Below are 14,036 nucleotides of genomic sequence, written 5' to 3'. Positions count from 1 at the left end.
CTTTTTTAATTTTTTAAATGTTTACTTATTTTTGAGACACACACACACACACACACACACACACACACAAAATGCAAGTGGGGGAAGGGCAGAAAGAGAGGAAGACACATAATCCGAAGCAGGCTCCAGGTTCTGAGCTGTCAGCATACAGCCAGACGTGGGGCTCGAACCCATGAACCGTGTGAGATCAAGACCTGAGCTGAAGACGGACACTCAACCAACTGAGCCACCCAGGCACCCCTGGGTTCTGCTGAGCTAGTTCTGCTGAGCAGTTCTGCTGAGCTGAGTAGTTCTGCTGAGCTACATTCCAGTATTGAAGTCACTTAACTTCCTAAATGATATCTACTCTCAAGTGGCTGCTTTTACTCGCATGGCACTGGTGTCCACCAGCACTGGATGACACTGGAGATGCACCAAGAGAAGATGCCTATTCCACATACTACTAGTCCACATTCCCACCACACAGGCTAACGCAATTCACTCTAATATCACATGCATAAGGGTGCACGTTTTGTAAGAACAGCCCGAGAGCTGAGCTGGAAAGAACCTGGAGATCAGTTAATCTGATCTTCTCATTTTGTATTTGGGAAAAATGGAAGGCAGACCCACCGTCCAAGTCAGGGGGTAGAGGGTAGGTTAAAACTGACACCGAGGTACCACGACCCCATGAGCTGCTGGGAGAAGGCAGAGTGGACAAAAACTTTCCCAAATAAACTTTCCCTTTGGATTAATTTAATTTACTGAAATGACATTTTCGACAAGAGAAAGAAAGCAGGAACACAAATAGTATTATAGAATTTTTATAAAAGAACTGTCAAGTGTTTGGAATCATTTCTGTTTTTATATATAATATGAAAAATTTACATTAAAATCTTAAGTCACATTTTGTTGGGAATTCCTTATTCAAAAACCTTAGCATACACTCCTGCATTGGACGTCAAACTGAATCCATTCAAGACAGACTGAGAGATATGTGTTTACAGAACACTCATGATACACAGGACATGTCACTATTTTTACATGTCACTAGGAATTTTAATATACATAATAAATCCCAGATTTTATATTAAGAAAAAAAAGGAAAGCCAAGTTTTGTACTCTCGGGTCCAGAAGTTGCAAAGTTCAGAAGATGAAACCAACAAAATGTAGTCTTGCCCATAGCCTTAGTAGCTAACAAGTCCTAAGGCTGCCGGTTAGTGGCAGTTTCTGGCAGTGGGTTTTACAGAAACAGTCTAAAGCAGGTGTGGCAAACTTTAGTCTGCAAGCCAAACCCACCACCTGAGACCTAAGAACGGTTTTCACATTTTCAAATATCAACAGGAAGAAAAAAGGAAGAATAAAATTTCATATTGTATTAAAGTTCTATGAAATTCAAGTTTCAGTGTCCCTAGTAAGGTTTATTAGAACACACTCAAACCCCCTCAGGTTTTATCCAAGGTTGCTTTCCTGCTGCAACGACAGGGTTGAATAATTGTGATGAAGACTGCATGGCTGTAAAACCTAAATATTTACTACGTGGCTCTTTAGAAAAGATTGATTGCTCTCTACTATCAGTGCAGAGCCCAGAGCCCCCTTGGAACGGTTCCTTTGTCCTCCTCTCTCTCTATTCCTCCCCCATTTACAAGGACACTCGCATACTCTTTCTCACAGGTGAACACTGAAAAAAAAATTCTATAAGAAAGGGAGAAATGAAAATTGACAATCCCTGGACTAGAACTCTGAAAACAGGGAGAAAATACACAGAAAAAGAACCCTCTATCCATGCATCTAGTTATTTCAGAAAACAACTACAGATTCCAGTGCCTGATCTGTGATCACTATTGATTGGTAATGCCCAAAATGAGAATACACTGATGCCAGTTGGAATTAAATATGTAGAAATACACTTACGAGTCAATAAATAGAAACAGCCTGACTTTTTAAACGGGAAAAGAATATAAAAAATTAATTTCCAGGAGAAATACAAATAGACACTAAAAATATGAAAAAATCTGTACCCTCACTAACAAGCAAATAAATTTACATTTAAATTACATGGATTTTTTTTCATCTTTAAGTTTAGATTTGATTTAAAAGATTTTTCTAACAGTATTGGAAGAATCCCACTTGAGACTGTAAATTGGTATAATTCTCCTGGAAAGCTATTTGAAAATATCATTCAACATTTTGATGCAGAGCTTTGGTCCAGCAATCCCACCGCTAGGAAACTTACTACTAATATGTTGGAATTGAACGAAAATATACAGATATATGTGTGTCCTACAGTACTGTGCCTAAGAGACACTTTTTGAGAAAAAAAAAAAAGCCAATCAGTAAATTCCTTAACTAAACTATGGTAACTTTACATAGTATAATTTTTTATTTATTTTTTATTAGTTAGGGGTGCCTGGGTAGCTTAGTTGGTTAAGCATCCAACTCTTGATTTCTCAGGTCGTCATCTCATGGTTCATGAGTTCGTGCCCCGCTTCAGGCTCCCACAGACAACAGGGAGTTTGCTTGGGACTCCCTCTCTCTGCCTGTCTCCTTCTCTCCCAAAATAAACAAACTTAAAAAAAATAGGTAAATTGGGGCACCTGAGTGGCTCAGTCAGTTAAGCATCTCACTCTTGATTTCAGCTCAGTTCCTGATCCCAGGGTCTTAGGATCTAGCCCCACCTTCAGGCCCCCTGCTGACAGCACGGAGCCTGCTTGAGATTTTAGCTGTCCTTTTCTCTCTCTTTCTCTCTCTGCCCCTCCCCAGCTCATGCAAGCAGAGGTACGCGCCCTCTCTCAAAATAAACATTAAAAAAAAAAAAAAAATAGGCAAATCTTCATGTACTATCATGAAAGGAAACAAAGATCTGATATATCAATAAATATAAATATATGCTTCCACACACGATGGTATGTTCATGCAAGGGGGATAATTCTCACTTTCGACTATGCACATGACTATATTTGAACTCCTCAAACTTGTATTGTTTCATATTATAATAAAAATATGAAACTGATATGAACATGTTTCAGGTAATACTATGAACTTATCGCCTGTTTCCAGTTATCTGTAGAGGTGTTCTATACTGGCTCTACTTATAGACACTTTTACATTTAATGTTAAACTGCACAACTTATTTTAACTTATTATTTCCGCTTTCAGTTCATCCAGTGGGGAATTTTTTAAACAATTTTCTATCATCTGAAAACATACCATGCTATGTCTGATGGAAAGTACAGGCTCTTGTAATAGTTCCCACTTTGACTTTCATTCCAAATGAAAATAAATGCTTCCTCATCTTTTCAGATTTTATATGGTACTGCTTAGCCACATCAACAGAAACCTTTAGACTATTAATTCTGATCCAAAAGAGAATCCCAAAAGAGACTACAGATGGAAAAAATAGTTTAGTGCCATTTGGCAGGCTTCTAATTATATCTTCTTTAATTCTTTTGCTGATCATACTACTTGGAACCAATTTATGTTTTCAGCCAGATACCTCACAGTAAGGAAAAAAGTTTCACAAATCCATTAAACTTTAAAGTTGATTGTTATTCCTCACTCATCAATCAGTAATACCCAGCTGAAAAACTCTACAATCTAGTAAACAATTCTAGTTCACCCTATCCATGATTGCTGACAGTTGGGAGCATGAGGCAGGTTCTGAGTATGGCCTCTGAACCAGACTATGTGGGTTTGAAGTGGGCTTGGGTTGATTTTTGCCAAACTGCTTAACTGCTTAACTGCTGTGCCTCAATTTTCTTATCTGCAAAATGGGATCAATCTCTGAGGATTTTTCTAAGAATTAAATAAGATCACATTATCACTTTGAGCAGTATAATCACTAGCTATACTTATTTTATTGGTTTTGACTATCTCCTCAGCAAGTCTGATAAGATTTTAAATTCAATTTATTCCCATTTTGGCAAGCTTCTGATTTATGGAACCTTTCATTTCATCTTTGATTCTTCCCACCTGTCTTTTCTGATCTATCACCATTGGTATTCTACTTTTAGCTTCATTTAATAAGAAATACAAGAACACCTACAACCTAACATACATTATTCTATACACTTGGTGGAACTTCACTCATTTCATTTCCTTAACATTCCAACAAAGCAAACACTATTATTTATTTTCATTGTAAAGAGGAGACAACGGTTTCATAGAGAACATAAAATATCATGCCCAAAGTCACAAGAAAAGTAGAGCTATAAGAAATTGAAACCAGGCACTCTGGTTCCTGAGAGAGTGCTCCTCTCAGTCAGGCCATCAAGGACCAAAGACACACCCCTCCCCGCTGGGCACCAGCACTAGGGTAAATCAAGGAAAAGTCAACGACTTCATACTAAACACATGGGCATATAGGAATGTGTGATCTGTTGGGATATTTAGTATGGTGAAACATCTTGAAACTTGCCACATTTAAAAGAATACACTTCCAGAACTCTAGAAATGGGCAGCGTTAAGTCAGTTCCCCTTTTCAGAGTTTCCCACACTTCGACATTTTGAAAGTTGGCCAAAGTGTGATTTCCAGTTTTCTAATTATGCAATTATTTTGTACAGCATTTCCCTGTTTAAACTGAAACTATTCCAAACCTCCATCTAGATAATGATTTTGGAGATTTCAGGAAATGTATACTTCATTATGTAGGTCACATCCCTCTACATAAAAAGTAAAACCAGTTGGTTATTTTTCCTCTACTGAAGTAAAAAGCATAAAGGTGTATATTTAAATTATGTTCTATCGCATAAATGAAATCCAGAATCTGTATCTTCAAGAAACAATTTATTTGAGTCAAACTTACATGTTGTAAATTGTGCCATGATTGGGCAGTTCCAACAAAAGTATCCAGCATCCTACTGCCTCATATTTTCAAATGTCCAGTGGGACACGAAATTTTTATTCTTAGAATCCCAAACCAAGTCATCCCCAAATTGTCATTCAATCTAACCCCACAGTCTGCTCCAACTCTGTGGTGAAATGTGCAGGAGAAACTATGAAGTGAAACTCACCATGGAGAACTCAACATTCCCCTCATAAGGTCCACTAATTTCCTCTTTCCCCTTACCTATCTGGCAGGGACACACTTCTGTTCATGGACAACAACCGTCTCTAAACAAAGCGGCAATTACACCCTTTCAAACTTGAAGACATTTAAAGGATAAATTGTATAGACCTTGCCCAAGGTTGATAAAATTCCTGAGTCTTCCATACTCCGCCTACGTTAAACAGAGAGATTTCGAAAGATGATTTCCAATGAGCGAAATAGTATACCTCCATTTAAATCTACACTTCACTCACCAATGCAGTATGGGGTGAACATTTTTTAGTGCTTCCTATATACCCAGCATAATTCTATATATTCGTTTTGTCTTCTCAATAACATATGAGGTAATATACTATCATTAAACCCATTACACAGATGAGGAAACTGAGAGAGCTATGAAATCATTTGTCTATTACCTAGTACTCAGTATTTGCTGGATCCGTGATTCTAACCACCCCCTCCAAAAAAAAAAAAAAAAAAAAAAAATCTGGGTCTAATAGCCCTGAACTCTTAGAAAATATATCACTCTGTCTCTCTGAGATAGAAAGACCAAAAACTAAGGTACATGTAAAATTAAACAGGCCGGCCAACTGTACACAAATTTCTGGGAAAAGCAGTCTGTAAGTGAGCAGATGATGATTCTAATTTTAAAGTCAACTCTTGCTCTTCTGTGTGGTTGTAACCTGGAGCTAATTTATTGTTCTGCCACCTACTATAATATACAAGAGGTACTCGAAAATTTCGCTGACCATGTAGACAGCAAAGATAAACTGCCAGAACGTTATTAGATGAGAGAATATAAAGAGAACAGCCTCTAAGCTAATTCATTTAAGTCACAGTAGGTTAACATCACCTAAGTTTGAAATAAAAGAGCTTTCCTATTAGATAATTTGCAAAGGTTTGAATATGAAGAGGTTCTAATTGATTACATTACACACGTGAAAATGAGGAAGGAAACCCAGCATAAGAAAGCAGAACAACACTTGCTTCACATGCTCTTCATGGACTGTACTGATGGCTGCCTCAATCAGAAGACACTGAGCGCAGTGTCCTTCCAAACACAGGTGAATTTCAACTTTTCTTATGGGCGGGCTTGCTTATGAAAGACAGAATATATTCAAGGGGGAAAAACACTTTACGGTAAACATTCTAGAAACCATAGATTAAGAGTATAAGGAATGATATAATGTACAGCAAGCTGACATGGATTTTTACTTCTTAAATGGGTCTCGCTTCATTGCCATGTTCAAAGCAGCACTTGTGAAGGAGGTAGAACCTCTTATTTGGATTTCAAAAGGGTGTTGAAGTAATGGTACTGACAAGTACCAAAAATGTAGTACACGTTTGAAAAAATTTGTAGCCAGAAACATGTGCCTTTTCAACTCATCTACTGAATGGGCTGAATAAATATAAGGTGTTAATAGGCTATATACCTAAAGCCTGTTTTTAAAAGTAGCACTTGGAAATCGTGACTTATTTGATTTTGTGTGTTTGTTTCTTTGTAACAGCTGACCCTGGAAACCATGAACACCACAGTGATAAAGGGCTTCAATGGGTCTGAGCGGTGCCCCAGGGACACACGGATAGCACAGCTGGTGTTCCCAGTCATCTACACCATCGTTTTCTTCACAGGCATCCTGCTGAACACCTTGGCCCTGTGGGTGTTCATTCACATCCCCAGCTCCTCCACCTTCATTGTCTACCTCAAAAATACTTTGGTGGCCGACTTGATAATGACGTTCACGCTTCCATTTAAAATCCTCTCTGATTCACACCTCGGACCCTGGCAACTCAGGGCCTTTGTGTGTCGTTTCTCTGCGGTCATCTTTTACGAGGCCATGTATGTGGGCATCACACTGCTAGGCTTCATAGCCTTTGATAGATTCCTGAAGATCATCAGGCCCTTTGGAAAATATTTTGTACAAAAACCTGCTTTTGCGAAAATGATCTCGACCTTCGTCTGGCTCTTTTTGTTCCTCATCTCTCTGCCGAATATAATCTTGAGCAATAAGGAAGCAACACCATCATCTGTGAAAAAGTGTGCCTCCTTAAAGGATCCGCTGGGGTTGAAATGGCATCAAGTGGTGAACTACATATCCCAGTTCATTTTCTGGACTGTTTTTGTCCTAATGCTTCTGTTTTATGTGGTGATTGCAAAAAAAGTATACAACTCTTACAGAAAGGCCAGAAGTAAGGACAGCAAACACACCACAAAGCTGGAAGGTAAAGTGTTTGTTGTTGTGGCTGTATTCTTTGTGTGTTTTGCTCCATTTCATTTTGCCAGAGTTCCCTACACTCACAGTCAAACTAACAATAAGACTGACTGCAGGCTGCAAAATCAATTGTTTATAGCTAAAGAAACAACCCTCTTTTTGGCAGCAACTAACATTTGCATGGATCCCATAATATACATATTCTTATGTAAAAAATTCACAGAAAGGCTACCATGTATGAGAGGGAGGAAGATCACGTCATCAACCCAAGAAAATCGAACTATCCAGACAGACAATATAACCCTAGGCTGATAACTTTATTCTGGTTACCTAATATTTAATAGGTAAAATTTCAAAAGTCAATTTGGAAATAAAGTTTAAGCAAGGAAAAAAGGATGGAGCAAATGCTTTTTATTATCCTGGTGTACAGAAAGGATTCTATAAATTTTAATTGCACATAGATCAATTCATAAGCAGAGTGAAGTATCTGTCAGAGAAATGCAACAGAAAGCAAGTGGCCACTAGAGGTCACCTTTTTGCAAACACTCACTGAAATTTTGGAGAAAATATGGATAAACTTGTATTACTAAATACCTCCTTCCAGAACACCTTCTCACTTCTCACATTCTCTGACACACATAATTCAAACAACACTACTGCTTCTGTATCCCACAAGTATTGATACTTCCTGGTTTAAAAACAAACCAAAAAACCTGAAAGTCCTTTGATGAAAGCTGAAGCCATTGGGTACGAAACATCAGGGGAATTGAAGTAGGTCAGAAAACCCTGAGAAAGCCTGGATGAAGGAGTTCCTCCTTATTGTCAAGAGCCTCTTCCAGTATTAAGAGTACTGACATTGTTTCAGTATTCCATATGTAGCATTAGACCATTAAGCCACATAAAATATTGTATTATTGTACGATGTACTATTTTATTGTACATTTGTACTTTGTTGTTGTACAATTGTATTGTATATTGTACTATTGTACGATGCGTTCATCTTACGTGTGTATAATTTAAGGGCAAGAATACTGTACTGATTGATATTCTTTGGAATTCTCCCTCCGCCCAGCCAACACTCTAATGGTGGCTGAATATGCCACCAACACAGCAAAACCTTTCTGGGCCACAACCTCTATTCTCCTGCTTCACGCCTCTGGTTCAAAGCAACTACTTCCCCCACTGTTTGGTTATGCATTAGGGCTTTCATTGCAGATTTCCCTTTGCTAGTTACCTATATTCATGACTGAATCCCCCAAAGAGGGTCAGGATTCTTGAAGAAAGACATGTTTTGAAGACAGAAAACATGTCAGGTTTTCTTGGTATCTCCCAAATTACTCCCTGCAGACTGTGAATTACAAATGTTTTCAATAGAGGGGCGCCTGGCAGCTCAGGTGGTTAAGAGTCCAGCTTTGGCTCGGGGCGCCTGGGTGGCGCAGTCGGTTAAGCATCCGACTTCAGCCAGGTCACGATCTCGCGGTCCGTGAGTTCGAGCCCCGTGTCGGGCTCTGGGCTGATGGAAACTGGAGCCTGTTTCCGATTCTGTGTCTCCCTCTCTCTCTGCCCCTCCCCCGTTCATGCTCTGTCTCTCCCTGTCCCAAAAATAAATAAACGTTGGGGAAAAAAAAAAAAAAGAGTCCAGCTTTGGCTCAAGTCATGATCTCGTGGTTCATGGGTTCGAGCCCCGCACTGGGCTCTGTGCTGACAGTGCAGAGCCTGGAGCCTGCTTCAGATTGTGTCTCTCTTTCTGCTCCTACCTCGCTCGTGGTCTTGCTCTCAAACATTTTTTAAAATTTTGAAAAAACAAATGTTTTAAATAGAATATGTCATCATTGTGCCATTCTTTGTACATTTAAAGATAGAACTGCTGACCCATACTGAAAAGCATCCATATTGGGAAGTTTTTCAAAGGACGATAACCTATTAGTAATAATTCACCCCCACATTTCCTCCTGAAATCTTTTGTGGTTGAAAAAACTAAAATGTGGTTATCTAGAATTACGGATGCGGATTTGTATCTTCTAGAGAAAATGCACAAAGGGGTAGTCATGCTCTGTAAATGCACCCTTAGCTCCAACAGGATCATCCTAAGGTTAAACCCAGACCTCTTCTCATGCTCTAAAAAGCCCTCAAGGCCCTGGAACTTATCCAGCTTTCTGGCCTTATTGATTCCTGAAACCTTACACTCTTATATACATTTGTAACTCTCAGAACATACCTTGCTCCATTTTGCCCCTGTGCCACAGCACACGTAAATTTTCCTCTGATTCACCAGGAAAACTCTTACCTGTCCTTGAAACCTAAGATGCCATCAGTTGGTCCATGCAATCTCATCTGGCCGAGCAATCAGGTGGTCCATGCAATCTCATCTCCCACCACCATCTCAAACCCAATCACCTCCTCATCCGTATGTTGTCACACCTCAATTACTGTACTTACCACACTGCTTTGTAATGACTTGCCCACACATGTACCTACTCTTTTAATAATCTATGTATACATTTAACAGCTGGGATTGTGTCTTATTGAGCAATCAATAAATATTTGATAAAATAACCCAAACTGGTTTTATTTTCACATACTCGAAAAGCGAAGAGGAAGACACTTCTCAGTATTTTTATTTTTCCAAATATGATATAAATTGAATACTCAAACTTTTCTTAGTTGCCTTCCTATAGCATGTACACAGGAGCCTGTACACAGGAAGTGGGATGTTTTGGGGTTCACTAGTAAATGAACATGAAGGAAGCAGGATTACTAAACAGTACGTGTATAGCTTTGGGGCTAATGTCTATCAACATTTCAGTTTTAAAGTTACAGACAAAATGCTTTAGCTATGGGCTGTTGGCTTTGGTTAAGCAAAATTTTTAACAGTAGCATATTACAATCTCCAAAACTCCTTTAGAAAATACTCTTAATGTCTGATTTTCATTCTCTCAAATAAAATAATTAAATCATAATAACTTTCAGATGTTACCAAATCTACATTACCTTTACTGAGTACATTACACGATCACATGTAGACTCTAATAATGTATTATAAGTAACTGCATCTTGATACTACATACAATTTTCAGAAAGATCTTTCAGGATAAAATTTCAAAATTATGGCTTCCCTAAATACAAATATTTAATTCTACTATAATAACATTATAGTCAAAAGCTGGGTACCTGATGTGCAGAATGAAATAATCCACAAAGAACTTGGAAGACAGGCATATTAGAGTCACCTTTAAATCACACTCACAGGGGCACCTGGGTGGCTCAGTTGGTTAAGCATCCAACTTCAACTCAGGTCATGATCTCACCATTCGTGGGTTCAAGCCCCAGGTCAGGCTCTGTGCTGACAGGTTGTAGCCTGAAGCCTGCTTTGGACTCTGTGTCTCCTCTCTCTCTGCCTCTCCCTGCCTTGTTCTCTCTCTTTCTCTCTCAAAAATAAATAAACATTAAAAAAAAAAATACAAAATACAAAGCAACTATTTGAAAAGAAATTCCCAAACTAGCAATCACAAATACCAAATTCTAGAATACTTACAGAATGAGATGCTCTACCACAGCCATTAATGACAGAAAAAAGAGCAAAAAGAAAAAAAAAATAAGTAGCGAGCTTTAACATAATATGTGAGCTCACATCCCAAACAAGGGCTTCTGTAAAAAGTTAAATGTAACTACTTTTACTGGACGTCAGTAATATGGACATACGACTCGTGTAACATCTGTAGTTCTTAAACTGCAGCGGGTATCAGAACCAGCCAGAGGGATTCTTAACACACAGATTGCTAGGCGCACCCCCAGAGTTTCTGATTCAGTAGGTCTGGGGTGAGGCCTGAGAATAAGTTTCCGGTGGATACTGATACTATTGGTCTGGAGCACACATTAATAACTATGGTGCTAAATGTTCCTTGAGGTTCATGTTGCCGTAAACACTGATTCACAGCACAGCTCTCTTGGACACGAACACACAGGAGTGGCATCTATCAACAAGACATCGACAAAATTGTCATTAAGAGAGCAGATATAAGGCTACAGGTAATGGGGGAGGATGTGGCTACCTAAAAAGTCGTGCTCAACTTATGGGGGCCTCTACTACTCAGTGGCAACTGTTGTCACAGGAGGGACTGGAAGCCCAGTGTTGCCGGCCCAGTGTAGCAAGAGCAGAAGTATGGACATCAGTGGCAACAAAAGCAGCACACAGTACTATTTATTATGTACGAAGCAAGAGGTATCATTAGACTGTCCCATTTAATAATCCCAGCAGGTCTATAAAGTGCGATAGTTATCTTCGTTTTAAAAATAGAGAAGTTGAGAAACAGAGAAGTTAAGCAACTCGCATGGGGGTCACGCAGCTTATACGGAACAGGACTAGGACTGTAATTCACTCTTGCTTCTGAGCCTATATTCTTACCCACTATATTTACCATCTCAGATAGTCTAATGTTCTCAAGAGAAATGACAAACCCAGTCTCCTACATTTCCTGCTCTTTTCAAAACTTCCGCAGCCACCTCCACACTCCTTGACCCCGCAAAAACAATACATTCATGTGTGGGCCATAACTAGCCCAGATACTGCCAGGTAATTAGCCCTGACCTAGAAGTGATCAAGAACTTCCCAGGACCTTACACAGACAGTCTGCAGTCATTACTGAATGCTTGCTATGTGCCAGGTGCTATGCTATGTGCTTTGTAAGGATTATCACTTTCCCACTTCAACCCTATGAGGTAGATACCATAGGGTTTTCTGTTGAGAATGAGATAAAAAAAATTTGAGACACAAAGCAAGAAGACACCTTGCCCATGGTGCGCATGACCTGCCAGCAAGCAGAGGCAGAACTGTGGCCAAGATCCAGGCAGGCGGCTCAGGCACAACGCCTCCATGGCTCTGCTACACCATCAGGACAAGCTAAATATCACACCCTAGCGGTGAGGATGGTAACGAGGTGGCTCCTGAAGAGGACGGGGGAGGTCTCAACACAAATGCTTCCGCAACTTTAGGGGTTTGAGTGGTTCAGTCCCACTAGCACCTGTGGCACTTGAGAATTTTTGAGAGAAGTAAAATCCCAAAGAGTGGGTTCACTGATTCACTGGGTCCATCATTCCTTCATTGTATACTTCAGTGCAGGGTCCTTTACCTTTCTGGAAGCACACAACAGTCAGGCACACAACCCACAATGAAGCCGGATGTGGAAGCCATATGAGAGACATGATTAATTCACCGTAAAAATGGAGAGGAAAAGGTAGCTAATTCCAAATGGTGAAACTGAGGAAGGGCTTGGATGAGATGACACCGTGACCAGGATCTTGGAGGAGAAAATAGCATTCAAAAAGGAACATCTCTACACCCCAAGCAGTTTGGAGGAAGGCTCAGCTAGGGGTGGGGACAGTGCTATGGTCGGAGCACAAGGGGCCATGGGGGCCAGAGGCTGCAGCAGGTGAACGTAGAAGATGAGCCTAGGGATGGAGCACAGGATCCTACAGAAGAGCGCTCTGGTGTCGTGCTGTACTATGTGGACTTCTTTACAAGACACGGAAGGTTTCGGAAGAGAAGAACTACACGCTCTTTGCTGGTGCTTTAGGAAAATCAATTTACCAGTACTGGTAGGATGATTACAGATTGAAGGAAGAGCAATCTGTCCTTTAATTGAGGACAGATCAATTAAAAAAAGTCTTCTATCTATGCAGGCAAGAACTGAGGGGGGAAAAACTGACATGGACCTTAGAGACATTTTCAGAGAGAGGTTTTGAGTCCAAGACCATCTGAGAGTAGGGGGATTATATCTAAAATGTACTCATTAATAGCAGTATGTATTTTCAATGGGACCCATAATCCCCACCCTACCCCCTTCCAATTGAGATTCATTGCTCTGAAGATAGTTAGGTTGAGTGAGGTGTTGGATTCTAAAGGAAATACAAGAAGCAGACTCTGGGTATGATGAATTTAACGTGTCAGAGATCAGGGTCAATAAATTTAGCCAGTGGGGGCAAGATATGGATCCACAGCTCTGAAAACATGGCTAGATTAGAAGGCCAGGGGATATCTTTTTGAGACAGTGATGGAAAGAATGAGTTGAGCACCCCGGGGGCCATGCTACACAAGTGTTATATACAGAATAGACAGAAGACATGCCAGAATGGGGAGTTTAGAGGGTGTGAGGTGGAGGGTGAATTAAAAGGAGCAACAAGGGATCCGGTATACTGGAAATCAAGGAACAAGAGAGATTCAAGGAGGAAGTAATAGTCAACAACATCAAACGCTCTGGAAAGACCAAACATGATGAATCTGTATGTATGAGGTCAGTGATTAACACTGAGAAGGAGGTGGGGTAGAGCCAAATTTGTAATGGGCAGTGAGGGAGCAACACTCATCTTGCCATAAAGGGCAAGTCAGTTTGCAAGAGTTCCAAGGAGGAAAAAACAACAGCTGTTACTCTAGCTCAGCTTTCTCCAAGGATTTATAAGAACAGTAGAGTGGCCCCTTCCTCTGCAGTGCAGACTGACTGTGTTCCATGTGAAACAGCAAACATAGCAGAAGGGCAAACACATGCTGGGTATAACCAGGCAACCAAGAGCATCCAGCTTCAGCCAGAAAATGGGTACGCTATTTCAGACATTAACATTACCTGGGTTTCTGATTCCTAGCAACCCCACCCACTCTAGTATAAAGTATGTGTAGAGAAAAGCACAGAAGATGGGGGGGGGGGGGGGGGGCGGGGGCGGGAAAGACACCAAGTGATAGGAATGGGAGTTGAGAACGCAGGGAACGGCTATAAAAGAGAAAAAAAGAATAGAGAAGAGAAAGGAA

General features: G+C 40.2%; 2 protein-coding genes across 2 annotated transcripts in view; one reads left to right on the top strand and one right to left on the bottom strand.

The window, feature by feature from the left end:
* MED12L (mediator complex subunit 12L) overlaps positions 1-14,036 on the bottom strand; it is a 340,943-nt gene that overhangs the window by 96,664 nt on the left and 230,243 nt on the right. The gene's annotated exons all lie outside the window — the stretch shown is intronic.
* On the top strand, positions 5,941-9,793 carry P2RY13 (purinergic receptor P2Y13). Its single transcript, XM_025913180.2, has 3 exons — positions 5,941-6,088; positions 6,533-8,641; positions 8,873-9,793. The coding sequence occupies exons 1-2, from the start codon at positions 5,969-5,971 to the stop codon at positions 7,547-7,549; spliced, it is 1,137 nt and encodes a 378-aa protein (XP_025768965.1). The 5' UTR covers positions 5,941-5,968; the 3' UTR covers positions 7,550-8,641; positions 8,873-9,793.

Source organism: Puma concolor, chromosome C2, assembly GCF_028749965.1.
Source record: "Puma concolor isolate L17-30 chromosome C2, mPumCon1.1.hap2, whole genome shotgun sequence".
In the NCBI taxonomy this organism is placed as follows: domain Eukaryota; kingdom Metazoa; phylum Chordata; class Mammalia; order Carnivora; family Felidae; genus Puma; species Puma concolor.
Note: the sequence above shows the minus strand (reverse complement) of the source record. Positions and strands in the feature narration are given on the sequence as shown.

What these genes read in the sequence shown, in the direction of transcription:
- P2RY13 (XM_025913180.2), top strand. Translation starts at nt 5,969, where the DNA reads ATGAGGAAGGAAACCCAGCATAAGAAAGCAGAACAACACTTGCTTCAC. An exon ending in CAGTGTCCTTCCAAACACAG is followed by an intron (nt 6,089 to 6,532) that starts GTGAATTTCAAC and finishes TCTTTGTAACAG; the next exon opens with CTGACCCTGGAAACCATGAA.